The 22,748-nt window shown below is 43.5% G+C and overlaps 1 protein-coding gene across 3 annotated transcripts; it reads left to right on the top strand.

Moving 5' to 3' along the window:
- Positions 1-354: 354 nt before the first annotated feature.
- On the top strand, positions 355-12,759 carry ECHDC3 (enoyl-CoA hydratase domain containing 3). 3 transcript variants are annotated; one of them, XR_010790337.1, is made up of 6 exons: positions 355-512; positions 2,798-2,919; positions 5,227-5,324; positions 6,076-6,276; positions 8,583-11,594; positions 11,649-12,493. XR_010790337.1 is itself a non-coding variant. In XM_066592059.1 (5 exons), the coding sequence occupies exons 1-5, from the start codon at positions 382-384 to the stop codon at positions 12,708-12,710; spliced, it is 762 nt and encodes a 253-aa protein (XP_066448156.1). In that variant the 5' UTR covers positions 355-381; the 3' UTR covers positions 12,711-12,759. The 3 variants fall into 3 exon arrangements, 2 of the variants coding, with proteins under 2 accessions (XP_066448156.1, XP_066448155.1); XM_066592059.1 differs by lacking the exons at positions 8,583-11,594; positions 11,649-12,493 and adding an exon at positions 12,501-12,759; XM_066592058.1 differs by having other exon boundaries at positions 8,583-12,493.
- Positions 12,760-22,748: the final 9,989 nt, after the last annotated feature.

The following is a 22,748-nucleotide window of genomic DNA, read 5'->3' as shown; positions in this document are numbered from 1 at the left end:
GATGAGATAGTTCATTCGCTTGGATATGGAAGCCATCTAGAACTGGATCAGCCACCCCGGCACTGGATCATTTAGATTGCGGAAAGTCAGGAAACCCCTTTCCAATCACTGTGGAAGGAAGGAAGAACAGGCAGGTGGGCAGAGGACATCCCGATCAGTATCAGGATCGTCATTAACATTACATATTCATTGTCAGGAAGCTCATCAGCAGATCCCAGGGGATCAGAATAGATCTGTCAGCAAACATCTAATGACTATGAACCGACCCCGGAACTGCCAAGACCCGGCGAGCAGTACTAATCCTCCATGCTAGGGGGCAGCACTGTCTTCGCCTCCGTAGTGCTGTGGAAGTTATTAGTGCACTGTACACACAGCACGGAGATGTACTCCTGGGTGCTCCGTCCTGCAGCTGCGGGGGTCCCAGCACGGGCTGCCCTGCGGACAAGGCTGCTGGGCACCGAGCGGCAGGACCATGCGCCTCTCACCCGGTCCGTGCAGGAGGCTGGTATCAGGTATGGAGCCCGCAGGGAGCTCCACGGCTGCGGTGGCTCGTGCGGGGCCCCAGTGCTGGTCCCGGAGAAGGGTCCTAGTTAGTGGCAGCGTGCAGAGTGCCCGGACCTCACCTGTGGCCGCTAGTGCTGTCAGATATCACAGTGCAGGTGTTTCACTTCCACTGAATGCCTAATGCCAGCAGTGGGGTGTCGGTGTCTGCGGCCAGCCCTCCTGGGAGGGGGCATCCCTGGCAGCCGCTACTTTGTTAAACTTGTAATCCAGAAAACTTTTAGGGCTCATGTCCACGGGCAAAATATGATTTAAGATCCGCAGCGGATCTCCCGCGCGCGGATCCGCACCCCATAGGGATGCATTGACCACCCGCGGGTAGATAAATACCCGCGGATCGTCAATAAAAGGGATTTTAAAAAAAATGGAGCATGGAAAAATCTGGACCATGCTCCATTTTCGTGCGGGTCTCCCGCGGGGACGGCTCCCGCGGGCTTCTATTGAAGCCTATGGAAGCCGTCCGGATCCGCGGGAGACCTAAAATAGGAATTTAAAGTATTTACCATCCGTAGCGGACCGGGAAGGTCTCCTCTTCCTCACGGCCGCATCTTCCTTGCTTCGGCTCGGCGGATGTGCCCGGCGCATGCGCGCGGCACGTCGACGACGTGCCGGCGACGTGCCGCCGGCGTCAGGAATTCATCCGCCGGCCGAAAATGAAGATCCGGCCGTGAGGAACAGCTGACCTTCCCCGCCCGCTACGGATAGGTAAATGCTTTTAAATTCTTATTTTCAGCCCTCATGTCCGCGGGGCAGGAGGGACCCGCTGCAGATTCTACATTGAGAATCTGCAGCGGATCTGATTTTCCCCGTGGACATGAGGCCTTAAAATATTCTTTTTTTCGGAGGGATTTTTTCTGCCATCTTCTGACAGCCGGAACTGTTATTTTTCCATTGATATAGTTGTGTGAGGGCTCTTTTTTTGTGGGATGTCCTGTAGTTTCTTTTGGTCCCATTTTGAAGTTCATGTGACTTTTTGATCGCTTTTTATTACATTTTTTTTTTTTTTGAAGATGGGGTGACCAAAAAAATATACTTTTTGGGGTTGTGGTATTTTTCTGATAACATTCACCATGCATGAAAAAATGCGTCATTTGATAGATCGGCCATTTAGACCTCATGTCCACAGGCGGGTCGGAGCCCACAGCGGAATCCGACCCTGCCCGCAGCTGGCAACCCTGTGTACCTGTGTCTGCAGGCGGCATCCATGCGGACCTCTCTTCTTCTGGGACATCTGTACTGCAGATGGACCACATGGCTCGCCATCAGACATGTGCAGTGCAGATTTATGTATTTTTAAAAAAAATCTCCCCCCGCGGAATCTACGGCCAGTCCGCCGTGTAAACTGCAGACGGGCTGCGGATTGGACAGCTTCCATCGGCTTCAACGGAAGCCATCCGTGCAAGAACCGCAGTGAAATAGAGCATGCTGCAATTTGTTCTCCGCATCAAAAGATCTGCAGAACAAGTCTGCATGCTCTAATTCAGGTGCGGACGCCAATGCTTCTCTATGGCGGTGCGAACTGCGGATTCCACAAATTAAAACCGCCCATGGACATTGGGCCTAATGGACACAGCGATACCAAATATGTTTTTGAGGTTTTCTGTTTTTTGGGGGTTTTTTTATTATAAATAAGGGAAAACACAGAGTTTTTAAATTTTATCACTGTATGGAACCAACAAACATTGTCCGGTGCATTTAAAGGGTTAACAGCTTGTGAACAGCATTCATATTGTTGCAGGCCAGTGCCAGCTGTCAAAGATGGCTGACACCTGCCATGTATGGAATAGGATCTGCTCCACATCCTACTGCATACAAACCTCATGCACCCAGGACGTAACTGTATGACCTAAGGGTGTGAAGGGGTTAATGTTAAGGGTGATTTATTGTATAGACTTATAGGAAAATTCTCCTAATATGGCACCAGTGGGACCTGATGATAGCTGACTGTAATACAAGGCTATAACACATAATTGGAAGGGTAGAACACCTTAATTAGGACAGCACAAAATAACCCGCTAACTCAAAATCTGCTCTATTTAATTCTAAAGTGTTTTTTGTAGACCCCGGCACAAAATACAGCCGAATGAATGAGTGGTGCAGTGTCGGGTACCGGGGCCGGATCCCCCCGTGATCACACTTTGACGACCTATCATATTTGTTTGATGCTTGCCATAATTGTAAAGGGAATTAGTTGGTTCTGTAGTAATAAAACTTCTACTTGTCTGTTTGTGTCCAGGAAAATAACCCTGAACAATCCTCAGAAGAGAAATGCTCTGTCACTTGCTATGCTCCAGTCTCTGCAGAAAGACCTTGTACATGAGGTTGATGACAAGGATTTGAGGGTCATCGTGATTGCAGGTATTCCCATCTATGTACATGTTGGGGTTTAAATAAATTGTACATTGGAGTGAAGGGGACTTGGTCTGGAATACTAGCTGGGGCCACTGTGCAATCTAGAGTTGCTTCCACAGAAAGACAGTCCATGCCAACTGATACTGGCTCAGGGAAACCTGATCACCGGGGGTCATGGGAGGTAGACCCCTGCCGATCTGCTATTGTTGACCTAATCCTGATGATAGCTCCTCAATAGCTAGAAGTTGGAGAACTCCTTCACTATGTGACCATTCCACCAAGGGAGCATTTATGAAGTGAGACCGGCTGGATGAGAAGGTCTGGCTCACAGTTGGTGTTGATGTGGTTGAGGTCTGCGTTCTGTATCGGCCACTCAAGTTCATCCACACCAAGCTCCTCAAACCCTGTCCTTATGGAGCTCCTCTTGTTTGACAAGGGCACAATCATGCTGGCCCAAGAAAGGGCTGTCGACACACAGAAGACAATAGTTGTCTAAGATATACCATTAACTTTACACTCTAAGGCTGTACCATTAACATTACACTTCAGTGGAAATAAGGGTCTAGGCCAGACCCTGTGCTATTAACCCTCATCAACTAAATTCTACAGTAAGTACTAGACATTTTGGTAAGTCGTGTTTTTCAGGTATTTCCCAAACCTGGAATTGTCCATCAGACAGCTAAATAGTGAAACATTATTCATTACTTCAGAGAAAACATTCTCAATGTTCCAGAGTCCAGGGTCACTGTGCTTCACACTATTTCCACTCACGCTTGGCATTACGCCACATGAAAAAGCACTGGTCTCCATTTAAACAGCCTTGTAGATAAACTCAGTCAGATAGTTTGTTTCTCCTTAATTTTTTGTCTTCTGCTGTGTTTTCTATCTAGCAATCATGGATGGAAAAAAGATTAAAAATAAAACCAAAAAACTAATTGCAGCAGAGGGGACTTCAGAATTGAGCCTAATTATGTCATTTCAGAAATAGTACATTAGTGTTAGTGGATTGTCAAGTATGGTGGATTATAACATTTTAAGACTGCTACACAACCGTGTGTGTGTGTGTTTTCATGTTTTTGTCAGCTTTGATGCAGCTATGTTGTTTTGGTTTTTTTGCCACGAAAGAACCCACATGCCTAGATGTTAACTGTAGGTCAAAAGTAAAACATTAGAAGCAAAAATGGCATTTTGTGGGGTTTTTATTTGTTCATTGCATTTTATTCTTAAGGGCTTATTCAGACTGGCATATATCGGTCGGGTTTTCACACCCGTCCGATATAATCTGCAAGGGGAGGAGGGGGGACGGGCCAGGAGCTAGTGCAAGTGCGAGTTCCTTCCGCCTCTCGCCACTGTTTGCAATGGGAGGGGTGGAACTTAGCTCCACCCCTGTCCCACCCCTCCCATTGCAAACAGAGGCGAGGGGCGGGAGCTCAGTGCACTAGCTCCTGTCCCGCCTCGTCCCCTTGCAGAGACGGGCAGCGTATATTGGCCAGGCGTGAAAACCCGACTGATGTACGCCCGTCTTAATAAGCCGTTAATCATATCATACTGCAGTATTTTTTTTTGTTTTTGTTCTGGCGTGTTTTTAATGTTTCTTTAAAGGCGGAGAAAAACGCCATAAAATAAACACGTGACCAAAATACCGTAGCCAAAAAAAGGTACTAAAACAGGATGCATCCAAAAATGCTACAGATTTTTCTGGCTTTTTTTCACCAAAAATGCTAGAAGAAAGGTTTCCTTCAGACAGTCTAACTCTGGTTTTGCACAATTTCCAAGGACTTTAGTCACAGCTGTCTTTCCGTTAAAATGGGAGACAAGTGCAAAAAGTAATATGGCTCTGTAAGCAGCCTGCACTATGACTAAGTCCCCCTGCGCACGGGCGGAAAATCTGCAGCGGGATTTCCCGCAGAATTTCCGCCCGTGCCCGCCTGCATAGGATTGCATTACAAAATGCAATCCTAGGCAGACGGCCACGATTTGTCCGCGTGAAAATACACACGGAAAACAAATCGTGGCATGTCCTATTTCTGTGCGGGTCTCGCAGAGGCCCACACAGAAATGTCAGTAGTGACGGGCCGGCTCCGCTCTGCGCATGCGCTGGCTGGCCAACAGCTGGCGCATAGCAAAGAGAGCAGACGCCAGGAGCGGGTGAGCTGCAGGCCTCTGCAGGGGCACGGGTCCGCATCTCGCTGCGAGAATTCTCACAGCAGGATCCGACCTGGACGTCTGCAAGTGGCCTAAGTTATTCTTGTTGCTACTTTTTGTTTAATTTACATATATTTTTTGTATTTTCCTTTCATCATTTGCCCCCAGCTAACGGACCTGTGTTTTCATCTGGCCACAATCTGAAAGAATTCACCGCCATGCATGGAAAAACAAATCATGCTGATGTGTTTGATGCCTGTATAAAGGTGAAGGTCTTACTCTTAACAAAAATATGTACAAATATGTAATAGAAATAAAGCATAAATCTATTTATTAGGGTGAATAATAGAATTATGAAGTGTAAAGAATCCACAAATTGTCAGTGAGGTTTCTGTTCACTCTCGCGTTAGGGTTTAGTTTTGTAACTTACTATGGGAGAATTAGCGCTGCCGGCGTGTGGACAAAGCCAAAGTAATACAATTCTTGATCTGATGCAATTTTTATTTGTAGCAAAAGAAACTTGATTTTCCAAAGCAAATAAATTGATTTAGGTAGATCAGAGAGAATGCCAGTCTCATGATTCCTGCAGCATTTCTGATTGAACTAAATCCCACTCCCATCATTGTGATGAAAGTAGCAGCCCCGTCTGTCAAGAAGCACAATTTTTGAAAATCCTCAAGTAGCGGTAGTATAATCTGTGAGATGCCAATCAAGCTGCAAAGGTAACTAGACAGATTTTTATTTTTCTCTTCGCCCCCTCCTTCCCCATTACAGATTCTAACATAAATGGGGAACCTCCTGCCACCATCATTGGTGTCTTTTGAGACCTGTCTAGGTAATTGGCATTTGCTATTCTGCATAGCAGGGAGAAGCTGAGGCCTGACAGCCTTGTCTGTTGCTATTTAATGTCAAGAGGCAGGAAGAGAGTGAGCTGGGGAGGGATCTGTCAGAATTCAGCGTATTGTTAAAATGTGAATGAATTTGCCTTCACTAAGATCTACTGTATGTTGTGTGCAGCTCATGACAACCATCCAAACCCTTCCAGTTCCTGTTATAGCCCAGGTGAATGGTCTCGCCACTGCAGCTGGATGCCAGCTTGTTGCCGGTTGTGATATTGCCATTGCATCTGAAAAGTCCAAATTTGCAACACCGGGTGTCAATGTGGGATTGTTCTGCTCTACACCTGCTGTTGCATTAGGAAGAGCAGTGCCAAAAAAGGTTAGTACTGTATGTCACGATGACTTTCAAAGCAGACCATTGCTTTACGTACTAGTGGAGACCTTAAAGTGACCCTCCAGTTCACAGTAAGAAAAATAAATGAACTATATGTTCTGCATGTATATTAAACATTCGCTGTGCTCTTCTTTATTTGCTGCTGTGGTTCATTCAGTTCCCAGTCCCCTCTTCTTGTATGTAAAGTGGCCACCAGATTCCTAAGGCCCATTTACAGGTAACGATTATGACTCAAAATTCGTTCAAACGACCGAAAATGAGCGATAATTGTTCCACGTAAACGTGGGCATCATGCACTTTTCGTCTGAACAATGATTTTAAGGTGAACTTGTTCAGCTGCAGAGAGATAAAGTGTCTCTCAATAGACTGCATTCTGCTCCGAGGAGAACAATGCAGCTGTGCGCACAGCTGGACGTGTGATTAATCACACACTGGACATTTCAAACAACTCCTGAGGGCCCTTTTACGTGCAAATGAAGATGATACAGTGTTAATGGCCATTAACACTTTATGCAAAAAGATTGCTAAAACTTTCAATCTTTTGAAAGACTATCGTTGCGTGTAAATGGGCCTTTAGACCACATGCACAGTATTCTTCAGTAGTCTGAGACACTCCTTCCTGCTTCCAGATAAACCAGTGCTGATAACGTTGCGTACAATAGTAGAGGGGTTGTCTGAGAATACTACAGTATACTGTGAATAGGGTAGTTGGAGAATCTGGTAACTATTTTACACACAGTACATAAGAAGGGAAATGGGACCACTTGTGGCTGCAACATTAAAAAGGAGTGCATCGTGCGTGTTATTTATACGTACTGCATGTATAATGCAACATTTCGGCAATGCTTACACAGTGCAGATTTGCGTGGATTTTCCATCCGGACTCTCCACATGGAAAATCCACAGCATTTATAGTAGTAACAACTTGGATGAGATTTTCAATATCTCATCCACACACAAAAAATCTGCCTAAAATCCATGCAGAAATCGACTCGCAGTGCTGGGTTTGGATCCGCAGCATTTTAATTATAGCAGCAGATTAGCGGTGCAGGATCCATGTCTTTAAATGAAGGGGTGAATTCCACAGCAAATGATGTGCATTACGTCTTATGAATTTGCTGTGGAATACCCATTGTGGACGCTCTGCAGAAAATTCCACCCTGGGTGAACCTAGCCCTAGTGTGAACTGGAGGGTCAATTTAAAGGGCCACTTCGGGGAAATTTTATCTCCATTCATTATCAAACTATCCCCATAATATATATTAATCGGCTAGTATTACCTTGGTTAGCTATTTTTTTTAATCTAAAACTAATGGCTTGTTTCTTGTGGTCAGGTGGTCATGTGATATCAGTTATGACCAATTCAGATCTACGTGGGGTTATGTGTTCTCAAACTACTTAATTTCTTACTCAGCATAACTGATGTGAAGGACCCTACCACGCATGCTCTGCAATGGGGAACACAGACACTCCTGACACAGTTAATGCTGATTAGAGGCTGCTGTCATACAGTTATAATAGAGGAGATCACTGTTCATCATCCTGTCTGTATTCTTATTTAGGCAAATATAGAATACATATGGTAATGCCAGTGTTTTCCCTGCAGCATAGATAGTACAGACTCAAGCTGCTCATATAATTCTCTTTGATGCATCACAGCTTTGATGGCACAGAATAGTAAAAGTGAAATAAATATCAAGATGGTGCTTGATAAGCATCAGACATGCACTGTATGGAAGTGGCTGCAATATACAGAAGAGACCTCCAGAGTGTGACAGGTAATTAGGTGAGCGGGGCAGAAATAGAAGAATGGGTTTTCACCAGAGTTGCCCCTTAAACATTAAAATATACATGTGAAGCTACTGTAAAAAGAGCATAATTAGGTTTGTGTTAATGTTCCATTTTATATATACATTGTATCTTTATATTTCCTACTATGCTCTGGTCCATAACATGTTAAATATGTACAATATTATAATTGGTGCAAATGTATTTCTGACTATGAATGTACAGCAAACTATATTGTTCTTGTATCCATAGCATATCTCTAAGTAAAGTTCAAGGTCTTAATTATTACATTGTATTGGGGGAGATTTATCTAAATTTGCAAGTGAAGCCGCTGTCCATGGGAACCAGATTACAGCCCTCATTTCTCAGAGGTCCTTCTCTAAAATAAAACATGTACTTCTCCCCTTTTACTGTAGCACCAATTTTTACAAAGATCCCCCTACTGTGTATTATCTTGTAAGTTGCCTGCGTTGTGTAGCAAACTATGCCTTTTATCCTTATAGGTTGCCTTAGAAATGCTGTTTACGGGTGAACCAATATCGGCCCATGAGGCTTTGATGCATGGACTAGTCAGCAAGGTGGTATCTGAGGAGAACTTGGAAGCTGAAACTATGAAAATTGCACATAAAATTTGCCAGGCAAGCCGTCCAGTGATTGCTCTTGGAAAAGCTACATTTTACAAACAGATATCACAAAGCCTAGAGGATGCGTACAGACTGACCTCTCAAGTTATGTTACAAAACTTGGAGTTGAAGGATGGACAAGAAGGTATAGAGGCCTTCACACAAAAAAGAAAACCAGTATGGACTAAGTCGCTAGAATGATCACCTCTGGAGTTATTACTGCAGAAAATAAACTAAATCATATGTGCCAAATGTGACTGAAATATAAATAACGGAATTGATAGGAGTGGCTTCAATACACACTTTGTATTCTATTTCATGCATGGTGTGAGTTAGGAGGGGTACAATGTTTCCTTGTAGAGACCAGCAAGTAGGTGTGAGCAATCTTATAAGGCCATGCAGTACTCCTCTGGGAAACTTGGTATGGAAATGAAAGAGTGTACAATGCCCCTACAGGGCCACCTATTGGAAGATAGCTTCTCTGTAAGCCAATGTCTGGCCTTCTAATAGACCTTGTAGCATGACTAGGAATATAATCCAAAACCAGAGTCTTCTCCAGAAGGAAGAAATGACCATGTACAGATAGATTGGGTTTTTTTTGCCTGTCATCACTATACAGTAAGTTTCTGGCTGGTTGGGTTAAAGGCTTGAAGGTCAGACATATACTTGTAAAAAAATCTGCCTTCCAATACATGATGCTGCAGAGGCATTTCACAATCTCCTATTTGCATACCAAATTTCCCAGAGGAGCATTGCATGACCTAGAAGTCTCCACAGGCCTCCTTGGCAGTCTCCACAAGATGAAACTTGTACACCCTAACCCTCCACCCCTTCCCACTACCACCACCAGAGGTTTACATCATTGGCTACTCACCTAGCCTGCCAGTACACTGACAATGGGCAAAAACCTTGAAGCAGCATGTCTGTGCATGGTTATTTTTTCCTTCTGGAGAAGACTCTGGTTTTGGATTATATTTGCAGTCACGTTACAAGGTCTTTTAGAAGCTCAGCTATTGACTTCTAGGGAAGCTGCCTTCCAATTGGTGGCATTGCAGGGCCATTAAACAATCTCCCATTTGCATTTATATTATTTGGAACGTACCTGTTGAAGAGCTACTCCAACAAAAACACATTTTTCCATCCCTGTACTCCTTACCTGATGGTCAGTCTATGCATATTCTACTCTCTTCTATGCAGTGAAGCCTCTTGTCTGATACTTTTTAGACATCATCTCAATATTTAGCCTACACCCTTCTTTCTCTTCTATGTTGTTCTAGCAATCGTATAATGCATCAGCACAGCATCACATCATCAGCTAGAGTCAGTACCATCTTAGCCTGCTGGGAGGACAGTGTGATTGTTGTTACCTTCTATATTCTCCAAAATAAGCTACATACAAAAAGGTATTCAGTCAGGAGGCTGAACTGGTATTTTATTCATTATAACTGTGTGGCAGGAGCCTCTAATCGTTATTAGTAACTGTGATAGTTTCTTTATCCTTTAATTGGTCCAATAAGCTTAGGCGCATCCAATGATTTACATTATATGCGCTCCGTTCCATGGGTGGCCCTAATCTTCAGAAATATTACCATGCAGACCAGCAGCCACAATTAACTTATATTTTACCATTAATACAGGCCTTCGTTGGTAAATATTGGATTTCTTGCGGTTCTCCCTCGACACCTTGAACAAACACTTTGGTGTGGATCTAGGAACAGATCTGCAGTTATGTGCCTTGCCCTATCCTCTTCTTTGATACTGCGAGATAGATTATCAAAAAGATATGGCTTGATCTCCAAGTATCTTCCTATGTCTAATGTGTTTGGCAATCTTGCTTTTCCTCTGGGTCTGGATACTACTAGATTTGGGATTGTGGATTGCTAGGGGCCTTACTAGGATTGCTGATCTGGTTGATAGGCTATGTTTCTGACATTTTGAATAGTTCTGTTCAGTACACTGATTCCAGATTCAAAAATATTTTATTTACGTCAATTTAAACACTACATTTTATCTTTAACAGAAAATAGATGCACTTTAGCTGACATGTTCATATTCGAACGCATCTGTAATACAGTCTCGTGGGTCTGGGATCATCGCCAAACAATACTCTACCTGTAGGCGAAATAAAGTTAAACTTTTCCTACATGTATGAATGGGAGGTGGACTTGGGAGGGGAGCTACTAGTCTCAGATTGGCATAAAATAGGCATCTTAACCGCTAAGCTTTTGATTAACATATCAATTATGGAAGCTGGCTACAAGCTTTACATATGATGGCACTTGACTCACCAAAGATTGTCTTGTATGTTCCCTGGGGTATCAGGTGTTTGATTTTTGGCGCACATTTTTGCATATCTGGTGGAATTGCCCCAGATTTTGTAGTTTCTGGATTCAAGTTTATATTTTAACCCTTTCCAATCCAGTGTCGGACCTCATCTGACATTAAGATTCCTCCCGCATAGCTCCGATGTCTGGTGAGGTCTGACATACGTTTCTAACAGTATGCAGGACAGAGGACCGTCATTTAAGTCCTGTTCTGCATATGTATATTACAGTATGCAGGAGAGAGGACGGACTTCAGAGGTCTGTTCTATATATGTATATTACAGTATGCAGGAGAGAGGTCCGTCATCGGAGTCCTGTTCTGTATATGTATATTACAGTATGCAGGAGAGAGGACCGACATCGGAGTCCTGTTCTGCATATGTATATTACAGTATGGAGGAGAGAGGTCCATCGTCGGAGTCCTGTTCTGTATATGTATATTACAGTATGCAGGAGAGAGGACCGTCATTGGAGTCCTGTTCTGCATATGTATATTACAGTATGCAGGAGAGAGGACCGACTTCAGAGTTCTGTTCTATATATGTATATTACAGTATGCAGGAGAGAGGTCCATCATCGGAGTCCTGTTCTATATATGTATATTACAGTATTCAGGTGAGAGGTGTGACGTCGGACCACTCTCCTGCATACTGTAAAATATTAATGTAATATACATATTAACTCCCATTTCATGTTAAAAAAAAGTGCTAATAAAATCATCATGATGGGTCATTTATCTGTGTTTCTGTTGAGTAATTCCAAGGAATCCACAAAGCGCTTTCCCACCTAAAATAAATAAGTGCTGTGGACGATGTGGGTGGCAGAAAAATTGGATTGAACAGGTTAATATTTACCATCACAAATTTAAACTTCTGTAAGTCACCTTTTGGAGGCGCTCCTCAGCAGACAGATACCCGATATATCCAAGAATATATTTTGATGGACCTCACTGTTTCCTGTCTTCCTAGTCTCAGATTGGCATAAAATAGTCATCTTAACCGCTAAGCTTTTGATTAACATATCACTCCTGGAGGGAAGCATAAGTCAGTATTGACCTTGATTAAAATCAAATTGTCCTGGTTTATAGTCAATGAGAAGCTGGTTACTATCCTCACAGATTGTGAGGAACTTTTTGAAAGAACCTAGTCATCCTGGTACCAATACTCTATCACTATGCGGCTATGAAACCCTTCAGTTCAAGCTCAGATTCTCCCACTCAATGCTAGTCAGCCTCTTACTGCCTCTTCTACTCCTCAATTTACCTTGGAACCATTTGTTTTCACTATCTGGAAGGTCTGGGAGTTACATGATGACCTTTCGCTGTCTTTAGCTGATTTGTCCATTATCTTTCCCTCTCCCCCACACTTATCTCTCTTGTATCTGTCTTGTCCCCTCCTCCCTCTCCACCTATAATATATACAGATTGCATTAGAATGGAAAATAATAATAATAATAATAATCTTTATTTGTATAGCGCCAACTTATTCCGCAGCGCTTTCAGGCATGGATAAATGCAAAAAAACTCCACCATACCCTGCACAAGGATGACCGTCTGAAAACCATATTCCCGGACCCTCCGCTTCTGTGTTACAGGCAACCCCCTAACTTGAGGATCTTTATTCTGCAATTTTTCTACTTATTAAGCACAACCGATTTTTCTAATATCTTGCAAATTTCTTGTTAATACAGTTTTGATTGTAATGTTTTAAAGAAAAATCAATAAAAACTTATGTAAACCAAACGAGGTAATGCCAGCTGACTTGTTTATACTTGGTGACTAGCTACATAGTGAATGAATACAAATCTCTGGAATAGCCCTCTAAGGACCTCATATTGTCTCAGGGATTTTGCACAGGAGAAAAAATCCAATTCCACTTGAGCATCTTATTGTATATCCATAGAATATTGTGAATGCTATTTTATGACATGCTCATAAAGGTGATTATTTCTTACCAACCTTTAAAATAAGGGTGCCCATACACAATGCTGTTCCCTACTAATTATAGGTCAGCACCTCGACTTGCCATTATTTTATACTGGTACCACCCAGCAATCAGTGCATCTCCGTCTTCATTTGTGGTGGTGATCAACACTGTGCACTTACTATGAAAGTTCACCATCCTGATATACAAATTGGAGCACACATCAATGTGCTAGAGATGTTGATCTTCATAATTTGAATACATTATATGGGATACCTGCACAGCCATATTGCCATAGCAGCTCTGTATGGTTTAAGGGCATTCCTGGTTGGAACACGGTGGGATTTAAATGTGCTGTGATATGGGAGTTAAATGTCAGCATTTTATTTCAGATCCTAGAAAAAAACATTTTGAGACCACTTGTGTTAATATTTTAGTAAATGTGACACCTAGCAAAAGTGAAAATCACTTTAGTTAACTACAATAACATAACATTTTTGCATTGAAAAATTACACTAAAGTACTAGCCACTAGGGGTCTCCCTTACTTAGAATTTGCTGTCCACTGCCTGTTGTCATGTCAAATCTGTCTCTAGTCACAGAGATAATAAGATGGAACACAGGAAGTAGAGGAGGGTGATACCTCATGCTGCCCATAGAAGTCTATGGAGAGGGGGTGGGAGGAAACTGCTGCAGAGGAATAAATTCATACAGACGTGACTGCGAATAGTAAGTGATTTGCTGTGTTTGCAATGCTGCTACTGGAATCACATTTACACTGATCAGCACTTCTCTAGTGTGCTCCATGCTGAAGTTATTTATTAGTATTTGCTACAGATAGTTAGAAACCGGAATTTGCAGTTTTCTCCATGTGCATTGTATAGAAGATTCCATAACAGCAGGCTCCACCCATCAGCTTAGGGAAAACTGAGAATTAGAAATCCAGCTTGCACAAGGGAAATCTGGTGAAAATGTAGAATGCAAGTCATATATCGTCCAGAAATAGTTATTCCTCATGTGCAAACATGGTGACTTATTCCAAAAGTCATCTGAAAGTGTATGTACACTAAGTTCATATAGTCATGCTTATTAGGGCTCTTGCACACTTGCGTTTTGCTTGCGTGTTTTTGGGGGGTTTTTACGCGAATATCAATAGGACTTTCTAATGTTAAAAATTAGAGATGAGCGAGCACCCAAATGCTCGGGTCCTTGTTATTCGAGTTGAGCTTTTCGTAAAATTCGAGAGCTCTATTCGAGTAATGAACCCCATTGACTTCAATGGGAGACTCGAGCATTTTTGTATGGGACCCGCCGGTTGCCGAATTTTTATTATTTTTTTTTCTCCCTCTCTCCCTCCCTCTCCACAAACTACCATTGACGTGCGCAATGTTACAGCGGGCAGGGGCCAAAACTGGGGCGGGGTCGAACGCAACGTGATGCTCGCTCGAGTAGCGAGCACCATCGAGTATGCTAATACTCAAATGAGCATCAAGGTCGGCAGAGTACGTTCGCTCAACTCTATTAAAAATGCATCGCACAAAAATCGCAAAGCTCAAACTTGTGATTTTTGTGCAATGCGTTTATAACATTAGAAAGTCCCATTGACATTTGCGTTAAAAAAAAAACTGCGATATCACGTGAAAAAATGTGCAAAAAAAACCCGCAAATGTGCAAGAGCCCTTACTATTGTTAATCTCTACTAGTCCGGGAGGCCATGCAGGTGATACACTTTTTGAAATCTTCAACATCCTATGTGGATGAATGTGAAATTGTCTGATATCATGTTTTTTTATGTTAAAATTCTTTGTCACAAAACAGCAGATCTGATTTCAGGAGTAGAAAGTAATGACAGAACCCTTTCTATATTTTGGATGTTGCATAAATCTTTTCAAGTAAGTGACATGCATTTCTATTGTGTTGTTAATGTGATATTCACAGGCTGAGATACGGGAGAAGCTTAGTTTGCAGAAGCCATCCAAGAATTCCATTTTTCATGAAATACCCTAGAGTAAATTGGCAAAACTTCAATAAAGCATTCTTGCTACCACATACTACTTCTCATGCTCTCATAGAAAACATAAGTAGCAAAAACAGATGAAAATCTGTCCGCAGAGTATTTACAAGTTTAATGGAAGTTGCTGAAAAGAAGATGTGGATGGCAAACTAAATTATACTGAAACATGCTTCTCCCCATCATCAGTATGAGTGCGCCTTTCAGATAGCCAGAGCAATTCGATTCATTATCATAGAAATAGTTACAGCTAAAAGTAGAAAACAAAGTTAGAGACGATGTTTAACCCCCTAACAATCACATTGGAAGAAACAATGACTTTCTCATATTAATCTAGTTGTAACATAATTTGGGTCATTTTAATGCATATTAACCCCAGAATAATGTGACAGATTTTGGCCATGAAAAGCCAGTAAAATTTTATTTGTCCCTACTTATATATAACTTTTTGTCAAGTGTGTAGTCAGATGAGCTTTTGTTTTTTACAGGACAAGTTGTAGCTCTAATACAGCAGTATCGGCATCACTAATGGGGCTTATTCAGACGTCCGTATATCGGCCTGGTTTTCACGCCCAGTCGATATACATTGTCCCTCTCTGCAGGGGAGGAGGTGGGACAGGCTGGGAGCAGTGCACTGAGCTTAAGCCCCCTCTCCTCCCCTTACCACTATTTGCAATGGGAGGGGGCGGAACTTAGTTCTGCCCACGTCCCACCCTCTCCAATTGTTAATGGTGGCGAGGGGCGGAGAGAGGGCAGGAGCTCAGTGCACTGCTCCCGGCCCAGCCCGCCTCCTCCCCCTGCAGAGAGTGGCAACATCTATCAGCCGGGTACTATCAAGACCGGGGTTGTACCATTGGATTGGCGCATAGCCAATGTGGTTCCAATTTACAGGCCGGTAAGTCTCACTTCAGTAACTGGAAAAATATTCGAGGGGTTTCTTAGAGACGCCATCGAAGAATATCTCAAGGAGAACAACAGAATAACTCCTCACCAGCATGGATTCATGAAGGGTCGATCATGTCAGACCAATCTGGTCAGCTTCTACGATGAAGTAAGTTCTACGCTGGACCTGGGAGAGACTATTGATCTCGTATATCTGGAGTTCTCTAAAGCATTTGACACCGTGTCGCATAATCGGCTGATATATAAAATGAGACAGCTCGGTGTGGGTGAAAATGTGTGTAACTGGGTAAAGAATTGGCTTAGAGATAGAAAGCAGAGGGTGGTAATAAATGGTTCGTACTCTGATTGGGCCACCGTTGCTAGTGGGGTGCCACAGGGTTCAGTATTGGGCCCCATTCTGTTCAATATGTTTTATCAACGACCTGATAGAGGGACTGCACAGTAGAACATCAATATTTGCAGATGACACAAAATTATACAGTAAAATCAATGCAACGGAGGACAAGGTACAGTTACAAATGGACCTGGATAAGCTGGGGGCTTGGGCAGAAAAATGGCAAATGAAGTTCAATGTTGATAAATGTAGGGTTATGCACATGGGCAGGAGAAACGGATGTCACCAATATACACTAAATGGGGTACTGCTAGGGAAAAGTGATATGGAAAAGGACCTGGGGGGATTAGTGGATAGTAGATTAAACTGGAGTAACCAATGCCAGTCAGCTGCTGCAAAAGCTAATAGAGTCTTGGGGTGCATTAAAAGAGGTATAGGGGCGAAGGACGAGAACATTATCCTTCCACTATATAAGGCACTTGTCAGGCCTCACATGGAATACTGTGTACAGTTCTGGTCACTGGTGCTCAGGAAAGATATTACAGTGCTTGGGGGGGTTCAAAGAAGGGCAACTAAACTAATACATGGAATGAAGGGACTGGAATACCCAGAGAGGCTATCCAAATTGGGATTATTTACCCTGGAAAAAAGACGGCTAAGAGGCGATCAAATAACTATGTAGAACTACATGAGGGGACAATACAAGGATCTCTCCCATGATCTGTTTACACCCAGGACTGCGATAGTAACAAGAGGACATCTGCTATGTCTAGAAGAAAGCAGGTTTCATCGCCAACACAGAAAAGGGTTCTTTACTGTAAGAGCAGTTAGACTGTGAAACTCTCTGCCTGAGGATGTGGTGATGGCAAAATCCATAGAGGAGTTTAAAAGGGGACTTGATGTCTTTCTAGAGGGGAACGATATTACAGGATATAAATCTTAGGTTAATTGCTAATCCGGGTATACAGGCAGGTAGGAACTATTAGAGGTTGAGCCAGGGATTAGTCTGATTGCCATTAGGGAGTCGGGAAGGAATTTTCCCCAAAAAAGTCTAATTGGCTCCTGCCTCTTGGGGGTTTTGCCTTTCTCTGGATCAACAACATAGTAGGATTAATAGGCTGAAGTAGATGGACATTGTCTTCATTCGGCCTTACATACTATGTAAGGGTGACTACCCACTAGCGTTTTTTTTTCTGCTGCGAATTTGCTCCTATTTTTTCTTCCAATTGTCAATGGGACTTCCTAATGTTAAAACTGCAACGCGACGCAATGCGACACATGGCAACGCAACACAACTTTGCGTTTTTAACATTAGAAAGTCCCATTGACAATTGGAAGAAAAAATAGGAGCAAATTTGCAGCAGAAGAAAAAACGCTAGTGGGTAGTCACCCTTACTATGATATACGGACGTCTGAATAAGCCCATAGGCTGTAAGCCTGCATTACACATATCTGTGCAACTGGCACCCTATTCAAGCCTTATCTGTCTGAAAGTAGTGCAATTATAATACTCAGCTGCTCCCCCCACCCCACCTCTTATGTATAGTAGGTATGTGAGTGGTTGTTCGTTATTATTTTGCACTTCTCCCATTTAGCGTTCTGCCTTTCTGCATTCTGCTGGGAACTGAAGTTTGTACCTACTCATGTACTCTTGTATCAGTAAGTATGGCCTTTTTCAGTGTTACTTAAAGGGGTTTTCCAGGACTTAACTATTGATGACCTATCCCCAGGATAGGTCATCAATAGCTGATTGATGATGGTTTACTGCTCAGGATCATCGCTGATCAGCTGTTTGGCGAGCCCACTGTCAGTGCACACAGGGCCAGAAGGAGACAGCCAAACAGCTGATTGGTGGTGATTCCAGGCATTGAACGCCAGCTGATCAACTATTGATGAGCTATTCTGAGGTGACTGCAATATGTAAGCAGCTGGCCGAAGAGGAAGTCCCTCATCAGTGCCCCCTATTGTCTCTGATCGATTCTAAACCACATGGCCACTGCCACCGAAGTAAACAGGAAACTAAAGTGGCAGCTGGAGGTGTTTTTCTTTTTTTTAAATATATTTTGTCTGTGTGTGTATGTATATATATATATTTTCCACTCCCACCAATGTTCTGGACTCATAAAACACCTTCAATCCTCCATACTGACTGTTGTAAGGAAAAAGATACACTGCCAGAATTGTGGGTTTTCTTTAAAAGAAAAAAGTTTTGCACCATGTTAGCCAGTAGAGCAAAATGTGATTGTTCCCAGTAAGAGAAACCAAGTAATCTTGTAGAGATTATACCTTTGAATGGCTAACAAAGAGACATGATGTTACAGCAAGCTTTCAAACCTGCTTAGGGTTCTTCTTGAGGTTGCCTTTTAATATAGTAACCTTCACATGTTCTATGCGGCGTCATTGGCTAGAAAAATGCTCGGCCACAGGTAATTCTGTCTTTCTTTCTTTAATTATGTGGCAATGACACCTTATCCTCGCTTTAAGTTTTTATCCTGTTTCTCCAACATAAAGACCCCCAACAGGACATTTACTACACAGGATTAGGTACAGAACATCAGACATGGAGCATGTGAATGTCCCAGGGATCTTATAGTCCAGCTGTGTGTTGGGAATTTGTATCCTGTCCGTGGTCAGTGCATGTGAGCAGGTCTTGTAGCTCTTACACTGTACAACCCCTTACATTAGTAAAACATAAAAAAAGAGTAGTATTATAAGGCTGGGTTCACACGGGACGGTATTGCTGGGGAATGACCGCAGGGCATTCTGCCTGCAGCTCCTAATCCTGGAATTAGCCAGCAAAGTGGACGAGATTTTGCAAAAATCTCATCCACGTGCTGCGGCCAAGCCGCACTGAAACGGACACGCCGCACAGAAAACAAAGATGCAGCATGTCAATTCTTTTTTTCATTTCCGCAGTGGCCTCTCTCCTCTCTATGGGGAGAGATGACCGTAGCAGAGATGCAGGCAGCGAAGCCCCTTCAAAACCCGCGGCTAGAGACCGCGGGTTTTGAAGCTGTGCTTATCCCGTGGAAATCTCACGGTTTTTCGGTGCGGCCAAGCCGCGAGATTTCCACAGGACTTCCCTCCCGTGAGAACCAAGGCTTAATGTTTCTATTGTGTTCAGGAGACATTCCTGGTTTTAGCTTCTAATATGGGATGCAAAGTACTGTTCAAATACTCAAGAAAAAAAGAAGCCTTAAAGGGGTTATCCAGAATTAGAAAATAAATAGCTACACCTTCAGATACACACATCCACACATGCTCACAGGTTGTCTGTGGTATTGCAGCTCAGTTCTATTCGAGTTAATGGTGCTACACTGTCCTATTTTTAGAAAAAGCAGCCTTTTTTTTCTTGTACAACCCCTTTAATAGCCCCTGTGAGCTGAGTTCCATAAGCAGCTTCATGAGTGGAAACATTGTAATATTGTAATGAAATTGATTGCTGCTGTTTTTACTTAACCCCTCCCCACTATAGTAAGTACCTTTACGTCCTGCATCATCTTGGTATGTATAATGAGAGATCGCGGGGCGTGCGAGTGTCATGGCAGCTAGGGGCCTTTTGAAAGGCCCAAGGGCTTACTTGGCAGAATGCCCATCAAGCCATGCCGTCGGGTGGCTTGATAGACTGCCTGCCAGATTGCAGTATGATGCACAAGCGATCAAAGCATCGCAAATTGTTTTCCCCTCTAGGGACTAAAAGAAAAAGTAAAAAAAACAATAACATTTGTTCTGGCATTAGAAAAAAAAATCAATACTTACCTATTCCTCCCCAGGCAGTCTTCTTATCGCATCTTCTCCTCGCTAGTCTTTTCCAGTCCCTTGGGTCACCTCACCTCCAGCCGTCCGGATGCTCTTCTTCTTGTTATGATGCATCCATTCTCTGCATTCTTCTTCCGGCAGGTCAGTGTAGGTTATGTCACTAGAGATGTAACGTTCACTGCCTAGCAGGGAGTGCTGAGCTATTGCAAAGAATGCACATGCGCGCGGTTTCTCTGCAATAGTATATGAACTCTAGCGGCGAGACAGTGTGCATGCATGCACAGTCTCGGTAATAGCTCGGCATTCCTTGGTAGGCAGTGAACGTTACGTCACTAGTGACATAACTTACACTGACCTTCCGGAAGAAGAATGCAGAGAATGGATGCATCATAAGAAGAAGAAGAAGATCCAGACGGCAAGAGGTGAGGTGACCCAAGGGACTGGAGAAGACCAGTGAGAAGAAGATGTGGTAGGAAGAATGCCTGGGAAGGAATAGGTAAGTAGTGATTTTTTTTTCTAATGCCAGAACCCCTTTAATAGGGATCTGATGGAATCTTTGTTTTAGTCCACAACTGTGTCAGAGGTTCTGTTAGAAGCCACCATTGCAGATTCTGCTAATTTTAGCAGAAATAATAGCGCAGCCTACATAACTAGCACTTTCGTAAAACAGTGGACACCACAATGGAAACCCTGCAGACCCCATTAGACGGGCGAGCCATATGATAGATCCCACACTGCAATAATTTTTAATCGTTCTGCAAAATAACAGGAAAGGAACAGGGTTTAATGGCTTTCTGAATGCGGTCTTAGCAAAATGAAGACTCAAACAACAGGAACTGATAAAGGACATTGGAAGCACCTATACTCGAACAGTCAGGGAAAAGTGTGTTTTGCAAAACCTTTCATTCTGTGAGGAGATCTTAGATAAAAATCTAATATACAGTATTTCCCTTTAGTTCCAACAACGACTGGCCTTTGCCGTCACATGGCACTGTACGACATATCATTGCGCAATAGCAGTGACTGGGGATTGCGCAAAAACAGTAAATGGGGTTGTATCTTATGGATTTTGCTTAGAGTAGGTGACAGGTTCCCTTCAAGGTTTGTGTACCCGTAATGCAGCTATGCTCAAGCTCTAAGTTGGAATGATTGGAAATATGACATTAGTCTATGGGACTGTAGCTCTGTATGCGTTAGATTTCAGGAGGCAGCATACAGAGTCTTCTGTCAGGTTTCCTATAAGAAGAAATCATGGCATACTCCACTGCATGCCACATCACAGAGGTATTCTCCTCTAAAAGAGGTGTTTCTATGAGACATACATAGAGTCCATACATCAAGAAGCATTGATGTATGGACTCAAGGTCACTGCCATGTTCTCGGCCCCAAAACATGCTTTTTTTAAAAAGAAAATGCATATTCTATAGGGAAAGGAGTCTTCCATACATTCTCACCAGCCAGAAGCAAAGAAGATGGGAGTAACCAGGGTTTGCCCCCTTTCTCTGAAGGCCTCATCACATTCACATGGTCAGCTACTATGGCTTGTCGGCATTTGGCTACTGAACTTCTCAAATTATCACTCTTGTTTTCTGCCTTTCTCAATAAGTCACAAGTAATAGGACTTGAAAGCTATGTATCCTTTTTTCCAGCACCTACAAAAATGTCACAGGTTTCTGAAACAATGTGACAGTGCTTCTTGAGTACCAACTTCATACTAACCTCAGTTGCTTACTATTTATGCCAAAAAAAGGGTGAGTTCATACATCGAGTCAAAAGCAATTTGGCTTAGGGTAGCACCTGGAGTCCTCAGGTGTTCGGCCTTTAATCTCACCAACTGGATCTGGTCTTTGCTGCAGGGAATCCCATACTGTTACCCCAGAAGTAGTCTAGATTGTGGGGCAGTTGATGCGAACCGGTAAGAGTAACCATAACCGATACCAGAATTGTTGGCAGAAACGTGGTTGTGGAACAGAGCCAAGGTCAGGGCAGGCACAGTGCTTGAGTCAAAGAGGAGCGGGTCAAACCAGGAAACATAACAAAAGAAAACACGTTTGCAAACCACACTAACAGCCTAGGCGCCCTAAAGAGTATAAGGAAGGCTTAGGCTGGGTTCACACAGGGCGGATTCCCGTCGGAAATCTCGCGGTTTGGCCTCAGCAAAAACCGCGAGATTTCCGCCGGGAGAACCGCGGCGGCTTTTGAAGCAGCCCGGCCGCTTGCTTTTCCGTTGCGGCCGGCGCTCCCATAGAGGAGAGCGCGGCCGCGACGAAAATAAACAAAAAAGGAAAGGTAAATAGACATGCTGCATCTTCTGAAACCTCGGCTGCGTCGGCCGCAGCTGCGGTTTCAGCCGGACTTACCGCAGCGGATTGGCCGTCCCGTGTGGACGAGGTTTCTGAGAAATCTCGTCCACATGGCTGGCTAATCCCGAGATTAGCGGCTGCGGGCGTATTTGCCGCGGCAAAGCCGCGGCAAATCTGCCCTGTGTGAACCCAGCCATAAAGGGGTTTTACCAGAAAAATTATTTATCACCTGTCCACAGGATAGGGTAGAACTCGCTGATTGGTGTGGCAAGACACCTGTCAATCTCAGGCACGGGGCTTCTGTGTCCCGCTCTCCTGTCCCTGCGGGGGTTGGTTGCCTCTTTCCTAAGGGCTTATTCAGACAACCGTATATCGGCCGGGTTTTCACGCCCAGCTGATATACGGTGCCCTTCTCTGCAGGGGGAGGAGGCTGGAAGAGTCGGGAGCAGTGCTCCGCCCCTTCCTGCTCCCTCCCATTGCAAATAGTTGCA

The sequence above is a fragment of the Eleutherodactylus coqui genome, chromosome 2 (assembly GCF_035609145.1).
Source record: "Eleutherodactylus coqui strain aEleCoq1 chromosome 2, aEleCoq1.hap1, whole genome shotgun sequence".
Classification (NCBI taxonomy): domain Eukaryota; kingdom Metazoa; phylum Chordata; class Amphibia; order Anura; family Eleutherodactylidae; genus Eleutherodactylus; species Eleutherodactylus coqui.
Note: the sequence above shows the minus strand (reverse complement) of the source record. Positions and strands in the feature narration are given on the sequence as shown.

Bases quoted from the DNA above. Each gene is read 5' to 3' on its own strand.
- ECHDC3 (XM_066592058.1), top strand. From the start codon at position 382: ATGTACTCCTGGGTGCTCCGTCCTGCAGCTGCGGGGGTCCCAGCACGG. The intron at 2,920-5,226 runs GTATTCCCATCT...ATTTGCCCCCAG, and splicing joins GAGGGTCATCGTGATTGCAG to CTAACGGACCTGTGTTTTCA. The intron at 5,325-6,075 runs GTGAAGGTCTTA...TGTTGTGTGCAG, and splicing joins TGTTTGATGCCTGTATAAAG to CTCATGACAACCATCCAAAC.